This window comes from Erpetoichthys calabaricus, chromosome 1 (assembly GCF_900747795.2).
Source record: "Erpetoichthys calabaricus chromosome 1, fErpCal1.3, whole genome shotgun sequence".
Classification (NCBI taxonomy): domain Eukaryota; kingdom Metazoa; phylum Chordata; class Cladistia; order Polypteriformes; family Polypteridae; genus Erpetoichthys; species Erpetoichthys calabaricus.
The window spans coordinates 74,257,413-74,275,952 of NC_041394.2; the positions used below are offsets into that span (position 1 = coordinate 74,257,413).

The following is an 18,540-nucleotide window of genomic DNA, read 5'->3' on the forward strand; positions in this document are numbered from 1 at the left end:
ACATGGACAACTTTATGTAGCCTTCTCATGAGTTCGGTGTTCATCTGGCATTAAAGTTACAGTTATAAATACTCCAATACCAAGGAAAACTCATTCAAGGACAACAAACCATCTTTACTACAAATATTGTATATAAAGAGATATTCCAATAAATCTTTGTGATTTACCATACAATACGTTCTTTACTTCCTATCCACCGTCTGAAACTGCGCAGGCAAAGCAGGCACGGGTTAAAACCGAACGAGCTCAACTGACGGATATACGCCTACAACGCGCGTCTCAAACCACAGAAGCAGGGCAAGCACGGGTTCAAAACAACGCAAGCTCCTACAACGCGCGTCTGAAACTACGGCTGCCCAGCGGGCACGGGTTCAAAACGCCGGGGGTAGGCGAGCGAAGCAAGCAGGGGGCGGAGCCCCCTTGTACATTATACTGTGTATATATATATACATTGTGATGGATGGCCGGCTACATATTCCGGCCCTCACCCCCAGGCTGCCAGGAGGAGCTCTCCCGACAGCATTATCGTACCCCGAGTTCCAGCAGGGCCTCATGGACTATGTAGTGTTTATACACAGCCCTGCTGGATACCTTGGGGGCCACCGGGAGTCGCTGTAGGGGGGCTCGTGGGCTCTTATGTGCCCTATAACCCGGGAGTAGGTCATGGTCACGTGACAGGAAGGAACGACGTGCTCCCGGGTTGAAGAAAAGGACTGTTTACCCTGACCCGGAAGGAATAAGGAACTGTGGACTGATTGGACAGGAATACCTCCGGGTCAGGGTGTATAAAAGGACTGTGGGAAAGCCCAGACACTGAGCTGAGCTGGGAGGTAGGAGGGCGAAGTGTCTGGGCAAGGAGGAAAGAGTATTGAGAGTAGTGTGATTTATATGAGTAGTGTGGTGTATAGAGTGCTTTGTGCACGTTATTGTTATTTAATAAAGAAGTCTTGGACTTTTATCGAGTGTCTGGAGTGGTACCTGAGGGTCCGAGAGGTGGACAAAGACCTCTACTGCTACAACATACATATATATACATATACATTACAGTATATATACATACATACATACATACATACATATATACATATATATATATACACATACATATACACACATATATATATATACATATATACATATATATATATACATACATATACACACATATATATACATACATATACACCTATACATATATATATACACATATACATATATATATATATATACATATACACACACATCTATATATATATATATATATATATATATATATATATATATATATACATATACATATATATATACACACACACACACACACACATATATATACATACACATATACATCTATACTAATAAAAGGCAAAACCCTCACTGACTCACTCATCACTAATTCTCCAACTTCCCGTGTAGGTAGAAGGCTGAAATTTGGCAGGCTCATTCCTTACAGCTTACTTACAAAGGTTAAGCAGATTTCATTTCGAAATTCTACATGTCACGGTCATAACGGTCGACAACGTCCGCCATGTTAAACTTTCTTATTTATGGTCTCATCTTCACGAAATTTGGTAGGCGGCTTCCCTGAGCTAACCGAAACCGATGTACGTACTTATTTCGGTGGTATGACACCACTGTCGGCCGCCATATTGAACTTTCCAACAGTCTTTGTTACTTAATGGGCCCATCTTCAAGAAATTTGGCATGCAGGTTCCCAACGCTAACTGAATCCTACTTACGTACATATATACGTCCATAGCCTGCAGCTCGGTCCACACTCTGAATCCTCCAGGCACTCCTGAGCATAATCTAATTTTGAAGGTTGGGGCACCAATAATGATACTGAGAAATTTACAGCCACCGAAACTATGTAATGGCACGAGACTTCAGGTCACATGCCTGCAAAAGAGCCTAATTGAGGCAACTATTTTTACTGGCGGTGGCTCAGGGGAGAGAGTTTTTATTCCTCGCATTCCTGTTACACCCTCTGATCTCCCATTTCAATTCAAACGTCTACAATTTCCAGTAAGGCTCTGCTTCGCAATGACAATTAATAAGTCTCAGAGACAGACCCTACAAAAGGTTGGCATTGATTTGAGGCAAGATTGCTTTTCACGTGGCCAACTATACGTTGCATGCTCAAGAGTAAGCTCAGTGCACAGCTTGGTCATATTACAACCGGAGGGGCGAACTGACAACGTGATATACAAAGAGATCCTTAACAAATAATTATTGGTACATTTTCCCTCAGTTTATTATTTAAACATTTAAAACAGTACTTCACTGCTGCGTAACGCGGGTATTTTGCTAGTAGTGAACATAATGCACACAAATACACTGTACATGGATTAAGGTACTAGGCAATATTAGAAGATGATATTATTTTTGCAACCTTTATATCTCAATCTTTTTTAAAGAGATAGACGAATAACAGTTAATGAGCTATGTTGTTCTTTTCAAAACTTTTTTGTTCTCTTTATGCCCTTACAATATATCTGAATTGGATGAATTGGGTTCAATAAAGAATTGTCCTAACAGGAAAACTATATTCTTGAGAAGTGTTGCTATATAATATCATAAGTGACATACCCTACTGTTAAATATACACTTTTTGTTTAAAATATAATTTAATATCTTTTAGTTGTTTAATCCTGAAAGGCAATATACAGAAAGAATTTTTCAGGAGGCAGTTGTGTGTTAATAGTGGACAACTTAGCAGGCCAATAACATTCAGATACCCTAAAAGCTTCATTGTATCTAGTAAGATGATGTTCTCTGGATAAACTACAGGTTAGCTATAGAAAATACTTTCCAGTTTTATTTATTTTATATATTTTGTTTTCATTTAACAATTGAATTACAGTTGATACAGTGCAAATCAGTAAGACATACAGTACAAAATCTTGTTTAAATCAGATATCACTTTCCCTATCCATCTAGATAGAAAACAAAGAAAGAAATAGATAAAGCTGAAGTAATCACTCAAAGACACTGAAATATCCAAAATGTTATAAATGTTTCAGCATGCTTAATTGAGGGAGAACAACATTGATACAGTAAATGATAGATTCAAAAGAACTTTTCAGCTATTTCTCAGAAAATTCACTTGACCATTTCCTAATATTTAGTAAAACAGGACATCATTTTCCTAGTGAGAAGTTTGGCTTAAGTCATCACAGTACACTTTTCATTAAGCAGTAACTTCTCTCCAGATTTTAAACTACATAGAATTGTTAAAGGATTAGGGATTATTGTGATTCCAATACTGTAAAGATTGTATTCCCTTAAAATCAGAGATGGGGGCATTTGCAACACATGTGGCCTAGTGAAGCAGGTGCGTAAGAAACATTTCTTGGGTTCCTGACATGAATATATTTTGGATAGTCAGAGGTGACAGAGGTACTGTATTCACAATGAATCAGAAGATGTTTTTTTCACTTACTGAAGAACAGTGTATTTTATTATGGAATAAAGTCTGCACATTACCTAAAAATAAAATTAAAAGGTCCTGTTCCCTTGCACTGATTTTGATTATCTAGAGGTGGATTCTTTTGAAAACACTGCTTTAGTTTGGAGATGCTACCTATATTTTTGGACTGCATGTCTTTACACATGCCAACATAAACTAAATACATTGCCTTTAATATGATACATCTAATGTCTTATATATCTAAAATTAATTGTTCTTAATCTCTGTGTTACAAGTATGTCCCTTTTTAGTGTATTGAGCTATCGGAAATGCACCACTCAAGAAATAAACTAAGGAAGTAAAGTTAAAGATTTAAGTGACATACTGCACATGCAGCATTGCAGACTTCTACTTAGCTCCTTGACTGTTGTAAAAAAGTAAAACTTGCTGACTATTTGACACAGATCACAGATCATTTTCTTGCTGAAAGAATTTTATGTTATTCATTCTGATTTATGAAGATACAAGCAAAAAATCAAAATACTCTTGTGCTAGTTTTGAAGTTTTAGTCCCCTTACCCCTTGTTCATCCAACTTCAGAAGGGTCTCCTTGACTTTGGGGGATGTTGAAGCAAGACGAATAGAATGCAGGTTCAACTCGGGCATGATATACTCCAACAATTTCTTAGGGGATAGACCTCGAGGAGTTGCATGGCGTGCTGCTGATGGTACTGACTCTTCTTGAATTGAACCACGTAACGTCTTTAACTAAAAAAAAGTGCAAAAAAGATATTTTTTTCTTTTTCATAAAAAAGGCTTGTTTGGGCTGTAACTGAAACAAAAAATCAAAAAGTCTAAACCTAACAAATGAAATATTCTTGTTAAACATGGCTCAATGTACACCAATCAGCTGGAACATTAAAACCACTAACAGGTGAATTGAGTAACATTGATTATCTTGTTACAATGGCAGCTATCAAGGGGTGCGATACATTAGGCAGCAAGTGATCAGTCAGTTCCTCACAGTGATGTGTTGGAAAAAGGAAAAATGGGCAAGGGAAAGGATCTGAGCAACATTAACAAGGGCCAAATTGTGATGGATCAACAACTGGGTCAGGGCATCTCCAAAATGGCAGGTCTTGTAGGGTGATCCTGGTATGCAGTAGTTAATACCTACCAAAAGTGATCCAAGGAAGGACAACAGGTGAATCAGCAACTGTGTCATGGAGACCCAAGGCTCACTGAGGCAAGTAAAGAGTAAAGGCTAGCCCACCTGTCCGATCCCATAGAAGAGCTACTGTACCACAAACTGCTGAAAAACATAATGCTGGCCATGAGAGAATGATGTCAGAATACACAGTGCATTATGGCCTACAGTGCATGGAGCTGTGTGGCTACAGACCTGTTAGAGTGCCTATGCTGACCCCATTCCACCACCAAAAGCCCCTAGAATGGGCACGAGTGTCAAAACTGAACCATGAAGAAATGGAAGAAGATGGCCTGGTCTGATGAATCAAGCTTTCTTTTAGATCATATTGACAGATGGGTGCATGTGTGTCATTTGCTTGGGGAAGACATGGCAGATCCATGTAGGCAATTTTCTGCTAGGAAACCTTGAGTCCTGGCGTCCAGGTGGATGATACTTTGACACGTACCTCCTACCTAAAATTGCTGCAGAACACAGAGCTGTTTTGGTGGCATGAAATGGACCTACACAGTATTAGGCAGGTGGTTTTAATGTTGTGGCTTATTGGTGTATATATGAGAAACAAACCGACAATGCTGGTACCTCAGTTGTGCGGAAGATTATCCGGTAGTTGTACTGTGATCCTTCTTTCTCTTCTCTACGGAAGCTAATTGCTACTGGACCCAGGCGTTCATCGGTCCCAAAGAAGTTCTGGTGATCTATAAGCAGGCACCAAAAGAAGCAGGATGATGAATGAGAGATTGACATTATTGTACAGGTATTAAATTAATGACTACACTGTATATTAATCACCATTCTTCTTCACAGTACTCTTATTGTAATGACTACATGTCCATATAAAACATTTTTAAAAATGAAAATCACTTTCAGCGGGAAGAGCACACTATGGCAGCATTAAATTAAAGAAATACACAATTTTGAATGAAATGACACTGGAATTAGTGTGGTAAAGAAACCATAAAAATAGAAACTACTGATTCTGGGTATATAATTATAATACGCAAATACATTATCAGCTTGGAAGTGCTCCCAAATATTGCTGGGTACACGGATTAGTTATTAAAGCATGTAATAAAATAAATGATTGGCTTTGCCATTAAAATGAGTCCAAATTGAACAGAAATAAATGCATTAGTAATTCTGCCATAATTTATTTAACTTTTAAAGTTTGTGTTTTTTGTATATTTGTGCAATATTAACATAACTATAGTAATTACATTTGATGTAATACATTGTAACACACGTTAAATTTAAACTTGTAATTGTAAATTAAACCAGTTTCAAAAGCTGTAAACAAGTAAAGCTAGGTTATGCAGAACTAAACCTGTGTACAATCCTGTTCTTCCATGATATCTAATCACCCAAACTAGCAAACAATATATTAGAACACATGGCCATGGGGCCTCGGCAACAATGGGCATAAAGCAGAATGCCACCATGGACTTGCTATTAGTCCATTAGAGCGGCACACTTTCTCATACACCCACATTAAGCCACAGAGAGTGGTTGGGTAGTAAATTGGCACCAAGAATCTTTAGTTATATTGTTATATACTTTAGGGTTGTTTGTATACTATAGACAGCTCTGATTACCTAAAACTATATGGATTCTATTGCTGTGACTTAACAGTGCAAAGCACTGCGCCACATATAATGCCATCACTACTAAAAAGTATGCACAGAAATAAAAGCTGCACCACAAACATTTAAGCATGACATCTTACTGGCCAGTGAGGCCACACCACAGATCCAGCATCATGGTTTAGAATCCAGAGACCAGTCTGCATCATATCCAAGTTTGCACATTCTTCCCATGTCTACAATGGTTTTTGTTCTTTCAAGGATGTGTGTGCAAACTTAAAATGGTTCTAAATTGTCGCTGTGTTGTTATGTGTCAGTCAGCACTGAGACTCTCAGCAAGGGTTAGATCCTGCCTTGTATATAATAATGTCAACTTGTCAAGATAGGCTGTGGGTCTCTGTGACCCTGAGCTGGACCATGCAGGTGTAAAAATGCCATGTTGTGTTAAAATATGTCTCAAATGTAGTTTTTGATTGGAGATCAAACAGACCAATATGGAAATCTTAATGTTGCTTCTTACTTAGGAATTTTAAGGTTGGCTTATTTACTGAAGATTCTATATGTTGCATCAAATGTGATGAATATATAAAATTATATGACCTCTGATGGATTGATACCCTGTCTAGAATCAGTTACTACAAAATTGTATTCTCTACCAACCTGTTACTGAATAAATGGGATTGGAAAAAGAATGAATATATATTATTTCACGCTTAAATGTGAAAGACTATGTAAATTTTATAAGTGCTGTAATAGAAAAACTGAACAAGAAAGCTAGATCATAAACTGAATCATACTGTATTACAAACTGTATCTAGATCACAAATGTGATTGGCTGTTTACCTTTCATATAGAAGTACTTGCGGTAATAGTGGGCTCCCAAGTCGGCATGCTCAATGAAGAAGCTGGCCTTGCCCTGTTGCTGAACATGACTTTCTCGGGGCTCCTCTAGAACAGACACTGCATCATTTGGGCAATGAAAATTCAAAGGGAGATGGGATGATGGACAGTTCCATGAACGAGATCGGCCCAGTCCAATCCTCTCTTCTCCTCCAATTTCATTCCGGAAGTGGGGGCAGCTGAAGAGAAGGTCATTGTGATTCTCATCACCATCATCAAGAGCCAAAGACTCCCGCAGACAGTCTAGGTCCTCTGTGTTACTGCCTGTTACACCAGGTGAGTTGGAACCCCCTGTTGCCCCAGCAGGAGTAGGTATGGCAGGGCTGCGCAGCTGTGAGGCAGCTGAAGCACCTGAGGTAATGTTTTTCTTGCGTCCTATACTGTCCCGATTAGAAGCTGCCTCAGTCAAATCGAAAAGCATGCTCTGCACATCATAGTGGGCAAAATTTCTCACAAATGTCCCACCAGGAGCAGTCTCATTGCAACTCTGCAGTGAAGATTGACATTTGGACTTTTTAGAGGCCTCAGCCTTACTTGGCTTGACTTTGGGAGTGTCTCCTGCAGGAAGAGAGAATGCTCGACAATAGTCTGGTTCTGATGTTCCACCTTGCAGTCCAAGTAGCACAAATGGATCTTTAAAACGCAGGGCTGATGGGCTCAATGCTCCATGGTCCTCGTGATTCTGGGCTCTGCTTTTGCTCTGTCTCTCTAGGGAGGACAAACTCCCATACTCCCTGTGGAGGACCACTCCTTGTTCTCCTGAACCAGGGCTACCAACTGACTTATCTCCACCAGTTCCAGTTTTTCCTGTTCCAATTCCCGAAACCTCCAGGTCTCCCAAAGTGACATCACTATTGCTTCTCTGCATGGCGTGACTCCTCCCGGAAGACCTCAGTCCACCACTGATACCAGCTCTAGTTGGGGTCACACTCTCAGGGCAACCTTTATCCTCTCCTCCTTTTCTGGGAGGCCATTCAGCTACTCCCTTATTTCTGATGCCAGGACTCAAAAGATCTCTCCTGGGTTCAAAGGCAACTGTTGCCAAGGGAGTCCGGGGACTCTGCCGGCGAAGCTTTCGAATAAACAAGTCATCTGATTGCATGGCTGTGGTTGCCAATGCAGGTCTGGTCCTTCTTTTCTACCTTTTTGTCCCAGTTTCCCCAACTTACAAATGTATTTCTCTGTTGCAACAGTATCTCTGAACTCCACTGGACTCTGTAGCTAATGGACTAAGCACAAACAGCGAAGTGCTGAGGGAGGACATGTGGAAAATCGAGACATGTTATTTCCTGCAAACACGTGAATTTTTTAGGCATGCAGGAAATGTGCCTCATCAATACATAATAATAAAATAGTGAAAGTCAGGACTACCAGGCGGATCATTTCACATGTGTTTCTAAAATAACCGCATTGAATAATAACACATTGCTGACTTGGCTAAGATGCTAGATCATTATTGTCTGTTTGCTACTACTTGAAAATACTTTCTTTAAACAGTTATTGGCAAATTCCATATACAGCAATCTCTTTGCGCCACAGAACTCAAATTAGTGGCATCAGAAAGGGAGAACTGCAGTTAGAAACTGCCTTAGTGCTAAATAATTGAATGCAAAAAGAGGTTTCAAATTCTGAGGAGAGTTCCTTAAAAAATGCCTGAGAGATATTTTTTAATCAGCACCAGATTGTCTTTCTAAATTGAAGGGGAGGTCAGTTTTGATAACAAGTGTAAAAGAAGATGTTCAACTCCGTCAGAAAAGAAATGATTGGATCTGATCTCAGCACCTGCATCAGCAATCAGCTTGCAAGCTCACATTATTCCTTGTTTTAGGTTTGTGTTACTCAAGTGTGCAGATTTTATCCAGAAAAAAAAGTGACATCAAGATTTGGATTTCAGGACACTGGAGAACAAGAGGTACAAACAAACTGTGCAAAATCCCAAACAGAAAATCTAATACATTCAGAGGTTTGTTTAATATTTATCTTCTCTTGCAGGAACCATTTCAAGCTTCCAGGTACTCCACTGGGGGCACGATAGAGCTCATTCAGCCATACTGTCAAGGCTATGTTTGCTTAGCAGGCATCTTTATCCCTGGACTTTTCAAGTAGAAGATGATTAATAAGTATCTGCAAATAATAGACAAATAAAAATGAATTTAGCATTGGACGAAATGTACATAATAAAAATATTTTCAAAAGCACAATTGTCTTATACATAACATTGTGGAAAGAACTAGGGACTCCAGCACATATTCCAGTCCTAACTAATGTTTTTACAGAAGATCAATAAATATATACCATATTTACTAAAAAGAAAGAAAACTCCTGACTTGGCTAAAGATGCAAACATGTACAACAGCCTCAGTGAAATTCTAGTTCCTGGGCTACTGTATGATTCAGGCCTGCAGTTTGGCCTATAATGATGACATAATTTATAGCAATCAAACATGAAGCATAATGTCAACACATCTTTTCAAAAATCAGTTTAACTGATATCTCTTTCACTGTGATTCCAATCTTTTTGAAATCTGCAATATCAATAAACAAAGATTGTTTAAAAGCTTTATAATTGTTTCATGAGACAGTGGAATGAGTAGTGGTCTGCAGAAAACTTAAAACTGTTGGTTGCTAATGTGCTGCATGCACATACCTTTCCACTTTTCAAAGTTTTTTCATCAAAATGTGTGACAGCACTGATAGCAAATACAACCGTTTTAGTAAATATATGAGAAACCTCTTTGCAGAGTTGTTAAAGTTTATTTTCTTTTGTAGTAAAACACACTCTTACCTTTGTTGAAATGTCATGCATACTATCTATATAATATACTGTATAAGTAAATGTGAGTGTTAAAGTAAGTGAATACTATGCAATTAAAACACAGGACTGTCTTTGTAAAACAAATGTAACCTACAGAAAATAACTAAAAATATGATAATCTGCAATATACATATTGTTTATAGTATTCCTCCACCAAACCATTCATTTTCTGAAGCCATATTTTCCATTACAGGATGCACACAAAGTATTAAATCTTTCAACTTCAAAAGATGAGTTTCATTATGTGATTAAGTAAGGGGCCAAGCACATATATGGGAAGGACAATTTAGCACTATTAATCATAGAACCAGCTTTTTGTCCAGCTGTAGCCCATTGGCTTGAAACTCATTTTACACCTTCCCTTCTCTCATTCTACCGTAACCACAGGGACAACACAACATGTGCAACACGGAAACGAGAAAGAAGAAGTTTATCTTTTATCAATTAATGTGAAAACCATGGCTTTCTCTATATGAATTTATAAAACTGCCAAAAGCAGTTTCGAGTGCAGTGCAACCAACAACTGAAATTTCAGACACCACACAAGTCTAATATAGCAATTAGAAAGAAAACTTTACATGTGTATTATGTTGAGCGTGGGTACAAATAATGATCAAAAGACAAAATTTATGATTTATAGATAATAGCACTGTAGAGAAAAAAAAACTTTATTGTCTGTGATAAAAATTACTTACAGGAGTGGAGTCACTGCACTACTGCTATGTTGCTTGCCAATATGTTAGACCTGAAAACTGTGTGTGTCTTTAAGTGTTTACATTTTATACATTGTTACGCATCTGGAATTTGTGATTACTGATGTACTGAGATCAAGTAGGTGATATCACAGTACACTGTGCTGAATGAGGCTGATGAGACATTATTGGTATTTGTATTACTATACTACATTCGATTTAACCAAGGCAACTTACAAGATCATAATACTTTACCATTGTTTACCAATATTTTTACAATTGGATCACAGGTAGTGTAAGTGATAAGCATAGGGCTAAATAATAAGGAACTTAAAAAAGAACATCATGGTTTCAACTTGGGTAACTTAGTCACTGCCTGAAAGACATAAAGCAACAATTGCTGGCTTTTCTCTTATTGTAATCACTGTAAACCATTAGTCGGATTTAAAGATGATTATAAAATTTTAGCTTTGTTAGGCCAGCCTGGATTCTGTCTGCAAAGAGTACTTCTTAAAAAGATTGGTTATTTCAACTGACCTGTAAATGGAAACAGCAGAAGTATACATCACTCATTTTAATTATATTAGTTTCATTTTGGCCTGATGCATGGTAGGGTGGTAGCTTTTGAGTCTGGGTTTAGCCAATGTGTGTCGTGTTTATTCCTTGTCCCTGTTTCTGTGTGGCCTTTTCTCTGGATGTTCAAATTTTTCTAAAGGTGTGCAATTTAGCTTAGCCGATTCTACAGTAAATTTTTCTGGAATTAATGGAATGTATGCATGCCCTGAAACAACAGGCACTCTATCATGGTTACAAAGCTGTTTTTATATATCCTTGGGATGATCTCTGGCTACCTACAACAACATTTATTTCAAAGATGAACAGAAGGATGGAATTCACACAGAACATTAAGGATTCACATGTCTATACTTCTTCTTCTTTCGGCTGCTCCCGTTAGGGGTTGCCACAGTGGATCATGTTTTTCCATATGGTCACATGTCTATACAAAATACTTTAAATACTTTAAATATTAGAACAGTTAAATAGATAAATTAACCTCAAATATGACACATATAGAGAGTGCAGAAAGTAGTTAGACCCTTTCACTTTCTGTAAACATTACTGTGTTGTAGAATTAGCTTTAAATTAATACATTTGAAATTTTTGCCCACCAATCTATACTCAACAACCCATTGTGACAATGTAAAAACATGTTTTCAGAAAGGTTTGCAAATTTATTAAAAATCAAAAACTGAAATCTCTCATTTATATAAGTATTCAGACCCTTTGCTATGGCACTCCAAATTGTGGTCTGGTGTATCATGTTTGATTTAATTTTGCTTGATATGTGGAGTCTACCTGTGGGCAAACTGAATTGATTAGGCATCGTTTAGAAAGGATCACACTTCTATATACATAAGGTCCATAAGTTCACACTGCATTTTAGGACAAAGACTAAGCCATGAATACAAGGAATTCTCTGCAGACCTTAGCATCAAAATTTTGGTGAGGCATAGATCAGGGTAAACCTTTCTGAAAACATGTTTTCACTTTGTCATTATGGGTTATTAGGCAAAAATGGCAAATTTATCCTATGGTATAACAGGTCCGCGGCTTCAAAAAAAAGGTCCAGGTTTTAAATCCATAAAGCCGTGTCACTCTCCGTGGGTGCGATTGCACAACCGCAGGGAGTTAATGAGGTAGTTGGGGCGAGTCACACCTGCACGTGCGGGTGCAATTGTTCTCAATTGCTTCGTTGGCTTCCTGCGGAGTGTGATTAAGGCGCAGCGCCCACTGAGACGTGGGTGTATATATACAGGTCGGCACAAGGAAAGGGGGAAATTAAAGAAAAGGAAAAAGTCAAAAAGAGGTTAAAAGACCTTAAAGGCAGTCTTGGTGGTTGATCTGGCCACCTGAAAGGAGGAAGTAGTATGAGCTGGGGCCCCGTGAAGGAGTGTTAGCTGTGGCGCTCTAGGGGCTAGTTCGCCCTACTGAACATTTGGGTGGAGTGTGGCAAGCAAGGCAGGTGCCCTCCCTAGGCTTCCGAGGTGTGACCACGTGAGCGCGAAGGAAGAAGGGAGGAGAGCCAAGATGGAGGTGAGCCACAGAGAATGAGAAGGAGGTGGGTTAGTCTGCATGTTAACTTCGGATTTTTAACGGATTTATTCATTGATTATTTTTATCCCCACTTTTCAAAACTATTTTTTTTTAAATTTATTTATGTACTTTTTTTAGAACACTGCACAATTGACACTTGTTGGCTCTACTTTTGTGTTGACTGTTTGTTAATAAAAGCACTTGGGCACTTTTTCCACCATCCTCTGGCATCATCAGAGAATTGTCCTCATTTGTCAGCTCATCTCGGTCAAAACTATCGACGTTGTTGGTTCAGCAGACTCCCATGTAGGAAGAGGGAGTCTGTAGTGGACCGGCATTGTCACATATCCATTTACAAATAAATCTACACAATAAAGTGCGCAGAAAGTAAAAGGATCTGAATACTTTCTGAATCCACTGTATATGTAAAATATACTGTAAGCTTCAAATATATTATTACATGGCAAAAGATAACTGCATTATGTCTCAAACGCTTATGCTTTATTTTTGCAGAGTCCAAGGCTGTTTCCTGCAGTGCTGCATGTGGAATGTCTGTTGTTTTATTCACAGGTGGTTTTCATAAGTGACTTCATTAGCTCCCATAATATGTAACGTATGAAGATATGTGGGCATGAAAAGTTGCTTCACACAGCCTTTCAAAAACAACTTTAAAATGACGCTACACTTTAAAGGACTCAATGATTCAAAATGAATTGTGTGTTTTTTTTTAGCAAAATCAGATAAAGGAACGAACAAAGGGCAAATTATAAAAAGAGTAGTGCAGCTTCCTCTAGTCACTCTTGTGGGAAGCCAAGCTTACTTGCTCATTATATAGCACTCCTGTAGTTCCCTTAATTCTTTGCCACATCTTTGTCTCCTCAGTTCTCCTCATGACAAGTTAATGGTCGAGGGAACAGCACAAATTTACTTTCATTGTCAATAATGCCTTATAATAACTTAGAAAAACCATGCCATGGTGCTGAAAGGAGGCTTTTGACTGATCCAAATACCAATGCAGCTATGCAAAACTGCTATTGGGCTTCACATCCATAAATTAAACAAACCATTAACACTGGGACTCTCCGCTTCTGTCTACTAACTTCATTTGCAGGGTTTCTCTAGAGAGCCTCAGTTTACCAACACTGGCTTGAGAGGAGCTCTTAAGATACCAGTCACATGGAGACACCTATGACCCATAATAAGTAAAAAAAAAAGCAAAATGTGTACTTTAACATGAATTTTTAATGTTGGTCGTGCATAATTTCATGAGGAAACCATGAAACATTTTTTGCATTTATGACAGAACATTTGGTGAATCACTAATAAATACTACCTGCTTGTGTCTTATTATGTCAGTTCAATGTGCAAAAGACATGAAAGAGAGCTTTTAAAAAAGGGGATACCCCAGCTCAGCTGACACTCAGCTACCACGAAATGCATGGGGGAGTGTGACAGGCTTATGTTTATTTCAGACCCTTTGTGGCAATCAGATTTCAATTGCATGCTTTGGTATTTGTGTACTAAAAGCAACCAACAAATGTCCATCAGCTCCATAATATTAAACAACTGAGTTACAACACTATGGCGCTTTGGAGGCTGAACTACAGTTTCTTAAGTGTGAATTCAGGCTCCAGTTCATGTGTAATAAATAAATTAAAACATGTCCCGCCACTAAATATTGTTCAACACAAATAAAATTTTTATTGTTCACTAAAGCTGGGACAAAAAAAACAGTAATCTACTTATTTGTGTATTTGACCAATGTATTCTATTTATTTGCATTAATCAATCAATACATTTAATACTTTAACTTTGTGTTGTACTTGGCAGCATTAGTCTGTCCAAATACAGTACTAATTATGATATTGTCACCTACATGGCTTCACAGGCATGTGGGGTAATGTCTGAAGAATGCATAGCACCAGCATATAACAAAAAATCATATTTGTTTTCCTCCTTCTTTCTTGTTTTGTATTGCTTCAGAGGGCCACATGGAGTGTCAAAGCTAAAAATTTCAAAAGAAGACAGAGATCAGAGAATTTGCTAATCTTTGCCTTAGGTAAGGTTTTTAGTTCAGTTTATCAGTGTGTCTGAGTCCTTAAGTGATTTTTTCATCATACCACTCTGTACTTCTTTTATGGATATCTTCAAAACACACAGGTCAGGATATTAACTCGGGAAGTGTGTCATACATAAGCGGGATAAGTAAGATGTATGTATCTGTTTCATTACATTTTGTTTTTGGGCCTGTAATTTATCACTGTTAAGAATGTACTGAAGCATTGGGAAGATATCCTAGTCACGGTGGGCTACAAAGTCTGCAGGTTTTCTTCAAGCCACTTTCTTCATTTAATGTCACTGCCTGCCTTTAGATTAGACGGCAGGCCTCAGCTCCCATTTTGCAGTCTTATATATTAATGGTAATGCTTCTTACGTTTCTCTATGGAACCTTCAGAGGCTGATCTACAGCTGAAACCAAGTGATGATGTACACAAACCTTTAGACTGAATTCAGTATTGACAATGTATAGTAACTGACTGCTGAAATTCATGTTTAATAAATAAATAAAGAACATGTGCCCCACCACTAAATAGTGTTTTACTTAAATAAAACATGCTTCTTGTTTCTTCATTCTCAATTATTCTTTCATCATTTTTATATCACTGGAAATTTATGTTTTTACAGCAGACAGCTGGCAAATGTGTCCAAAAACACATAGCAGACAGCTGAACTTACTTTTTAATCCGTCATTCTCAAGCTTGCACGGTGCAGTTGGGAGTCACGGTGGCTGTAAACTGTCCCAGCAGCCATGTGGACCATGCTTTGTGCTTTGTACAACACTGGACAGGTGCCAGTACCACTCACAGATACACTTACATAGGGCCAGTCTGGAAACACCAATTATTCAAACACTTGTGCTTTGGGAATTTACTTGGAGAAAAATCCACACTAGCATGGCAAAAACATTCAAACTTCACAAATAAAATTACCAAACATGAAATTCAATCCCAACATGTTAGATACTACCCAATGTATCACCATAACTCACTAGTTACAAGAACATAAAGTTAAAGACTGATGGGTACTTTGTGTCTTTGAGTCTATAGAACATTTTACTTATTTTTTATTTCTGGAACTTTTTATTTGAAAGTATAAATTCAGATTCAAGTTATTTAATTAAACAATATGGTCAAAATATTTGAATGAAATGTGATCCTGCAGGCACTGGGACACTCCAGGATCAGACTGATTTTGAGTACATACAATTGCCTGACTAAAGTTCTTCATCTAACAGTAATTATAAAATTTAGGTAATATAACTCAAAGAAGAATGATATATTTATTTAAATACTTCTCATTAATAATCCAAATGTGTGCTTTCTGGCAATAGACAGACTTCCACTATCATTATCTATTCATTATCCAACTCACTTACCTCTCCAGGTACAACACGGCTAAGAGTAATGATCATTAACAATGGATAGCACTGCAAGGCATCTCAAGACACACCCACACTTAGTTAATATGGAACCGAATTATTGTTGCCAATTAACCAAACAATCTCATCTCAGAGATGTAAGTAGGAAACCAGAGCATCTGGAGAAAACTCAATACAGACAAAAGCAGAATCTGAAAACTCCACAGAGACAAAGCCCTGGCTGGGATTTAGCCCTGTACTCTGGAGCCATGAACCACTGCACCAATATACCATTCTTCAATACCATTAGTCCGTATGAAAATGTTGCATAGAAGATCTAGATGAATTATTATTTCCTGCACTTTCTTAATGTTCTTTGTTGAAAGTATCCCTGGTCATAATGACAGGCAATCTCTATGCTTGAAAAGCTGTTGTCACTGTTCTGTAGTGTGATTAATTTGTCACTGAGAAAGCAGGAAAACGACTTTAGCAGAGTGAGCCTCAAAAGCTTGAAAATGATTAACGGTTTCTGTAAAATTAACAAGAATGAATAATACATCAAAACAGAACCTCTTTTCAATTTAATTTCATCCACCCATAACACAAGCCTGAGATGTGAAAATTTGACACCACACAAAACCTTAGTAGTCTTTCACTTTTGTGTACTTATTTGTTAATAACAATAAACTCTTCTGTTATAGTCACAAAGAACAGTTCCAAAATATCATCTACAGAACACTCCTCTACCTTGTACTACATTGTTCCTACTTGTCTGTAGTGATCACACTCTCCAGCTGTCTTCTGCCGTTCTTGCCTCTTTTTCTTACTCTTACTCTGTTTTTCTTTGATCTTGCTGTCTGTCACCTGTCATACAACCTATTAACTTGGTGCACAGGACTCTCCTTGAAATTTACTTTGACGTTAGCCAGGAGAGCCCACCCTTATAATTCCATGCATGCAAGTCTGTCTGCTGATACTGTATATTATGAATAGGGAAGGAAGGTGGATATTTAGAAAGGAAAGTGGATGGGCACTTTGTACAATGTACGTGTTTAAAAATTTCAACACAATAAATTAAACAGATAACAGGCTGGACAGCCACAGCTTTTCATGTAGCTGATTAAGATACTGGAAAATGCGAAAAGATCAAGCCAAGCATATTCAAGCCAAGTACAAAATCTTATCATAACGAACAAGAGATAAGAAAACGAAATATTTTTAATAAGAGAATTCATTGCTTCTTTGCAGGATTAAAAGCTAAAGAATGTGATGTTGTTTCTGTTTATCTTTTTACATTTTAGCATTATGCAAACATAAAAAAATTGACAAAAAATTGCAATAGAAAATTGCTATAAATAATGAATAAAACATTATATTTGATGCACAATGTTACTTAGAACTGGATAAAGACTTCTAAATCTCCCAGTCTCCTAACCACATATAAACCACAAAGCATTACAGTTTAAACAATGGAAACATCTTTTAATATGATTTGCTCTCAGACTGAAAAAGAGTGAAATTTATTTGCCCCTGTTGAGATTTGAAAAGTTTACCGACAAGAGCGGTGTACTGGAAATAAGCAGAAGTGAGGAATTACCAGGAGTCATATGCTTTATAAGATTTTTATTTTTAACATACAGTACAGTATTATGTAAACATTAAAACTGAATGTCAGTTTCCCATGAGTCAACAAAACAATCCCAATATGCAAAAACTTTACAACACCTTTTAAATTTAATTTACATTACTGTATACTACAGTTACTGAATTTGAACTTAAAGGCAAAATAAACAGAACATGAAGTGTGCAGCCCAACAAAAAAGGACTTCATACAGCTAAGACTTTAAAGTTAAGCACTGTATATTATTGAATTTTAATACACAGATAGTGTTCCTTAGTTGAAAACTATAAAATGGCCTCTAGCTTTGAGTAGCACAACTCCTGCTAGTATTCATTTTCCCATACTTTCCACATCAGAACTCAGTAATGGTGTGGTACCAAGAGTAATGCCGTATGAGACTGTTCTTGGTAGGAAGGATTGATGACAAAGTCAGGGCAATCACCAGTTTGGGACAGGAAAGGCTTAAACTATGTAAAAGATCTCCAGCAAAGATAATACTGTTCTGCCAACAGAATAAAGGCTAGCAGGTGATGTAGGAAGGAGAAAGGACCAGGGTATAAAGCATGAGTCAAAAGCAAGGGTCAAAACCTGCAAGTTGATTTTTAGAACCAAAATACAAACCCAATTAAGAAGTTGAAATGAGAGTTACCAGAAGTCAAAAGCCCAAAGAAATCTGTTTGGAAGTGCAATGAAAGTATTACGAGAATGTTTCCACTATCCTCCATAATATGCATCAGCAGCTTAAAAAGTGTCATTTAAAGGAGGTCACTTGCTTTGATTTTTTGGGGGCTGCAACTCTGGCAAC

At 37.7% G+C, this 18,540-nt stretch overlaps 1 protein-coding gene across 5 annotated transcripts in view; it reads right to left on the reverse strand.

The window, feature by feature from the left end:
• Window positions 1-18,540, reverse strand: part of zmp:0000001168 (signal-induced proliferation-associated 1-like protein 2) — a 317,833-nt gene that overhangs the window by 68,429 nt on the left and 230,864 nt on the right. For all 5 annotated transcript variants that reach the window (XM_051933621.1, XM_051933609.1, XM_051933613.1 and 2 more), the window contains 3 exons: window positions 7,039-9,219; window positions 5,198-5,313; window positions 3,988-4,176 (listed from right to left, as the gene is read on the reverse strand). In XM_051933621.1, coding sequence (XP_051789581.1) covers window positions 3,988-4,176; window positions 5,198-5,313; window positions 7,039-8,197 — 1,464 coding nt within the window. In that variant the 5' untranslated portion in view covers window positions 8,198-9,219. The remainder of the gene's footprint in view (window positions 1-3,987; window positions 4,177-5,197; window positions 5,314-7,038; window positions 9,220-18,540) is intronic.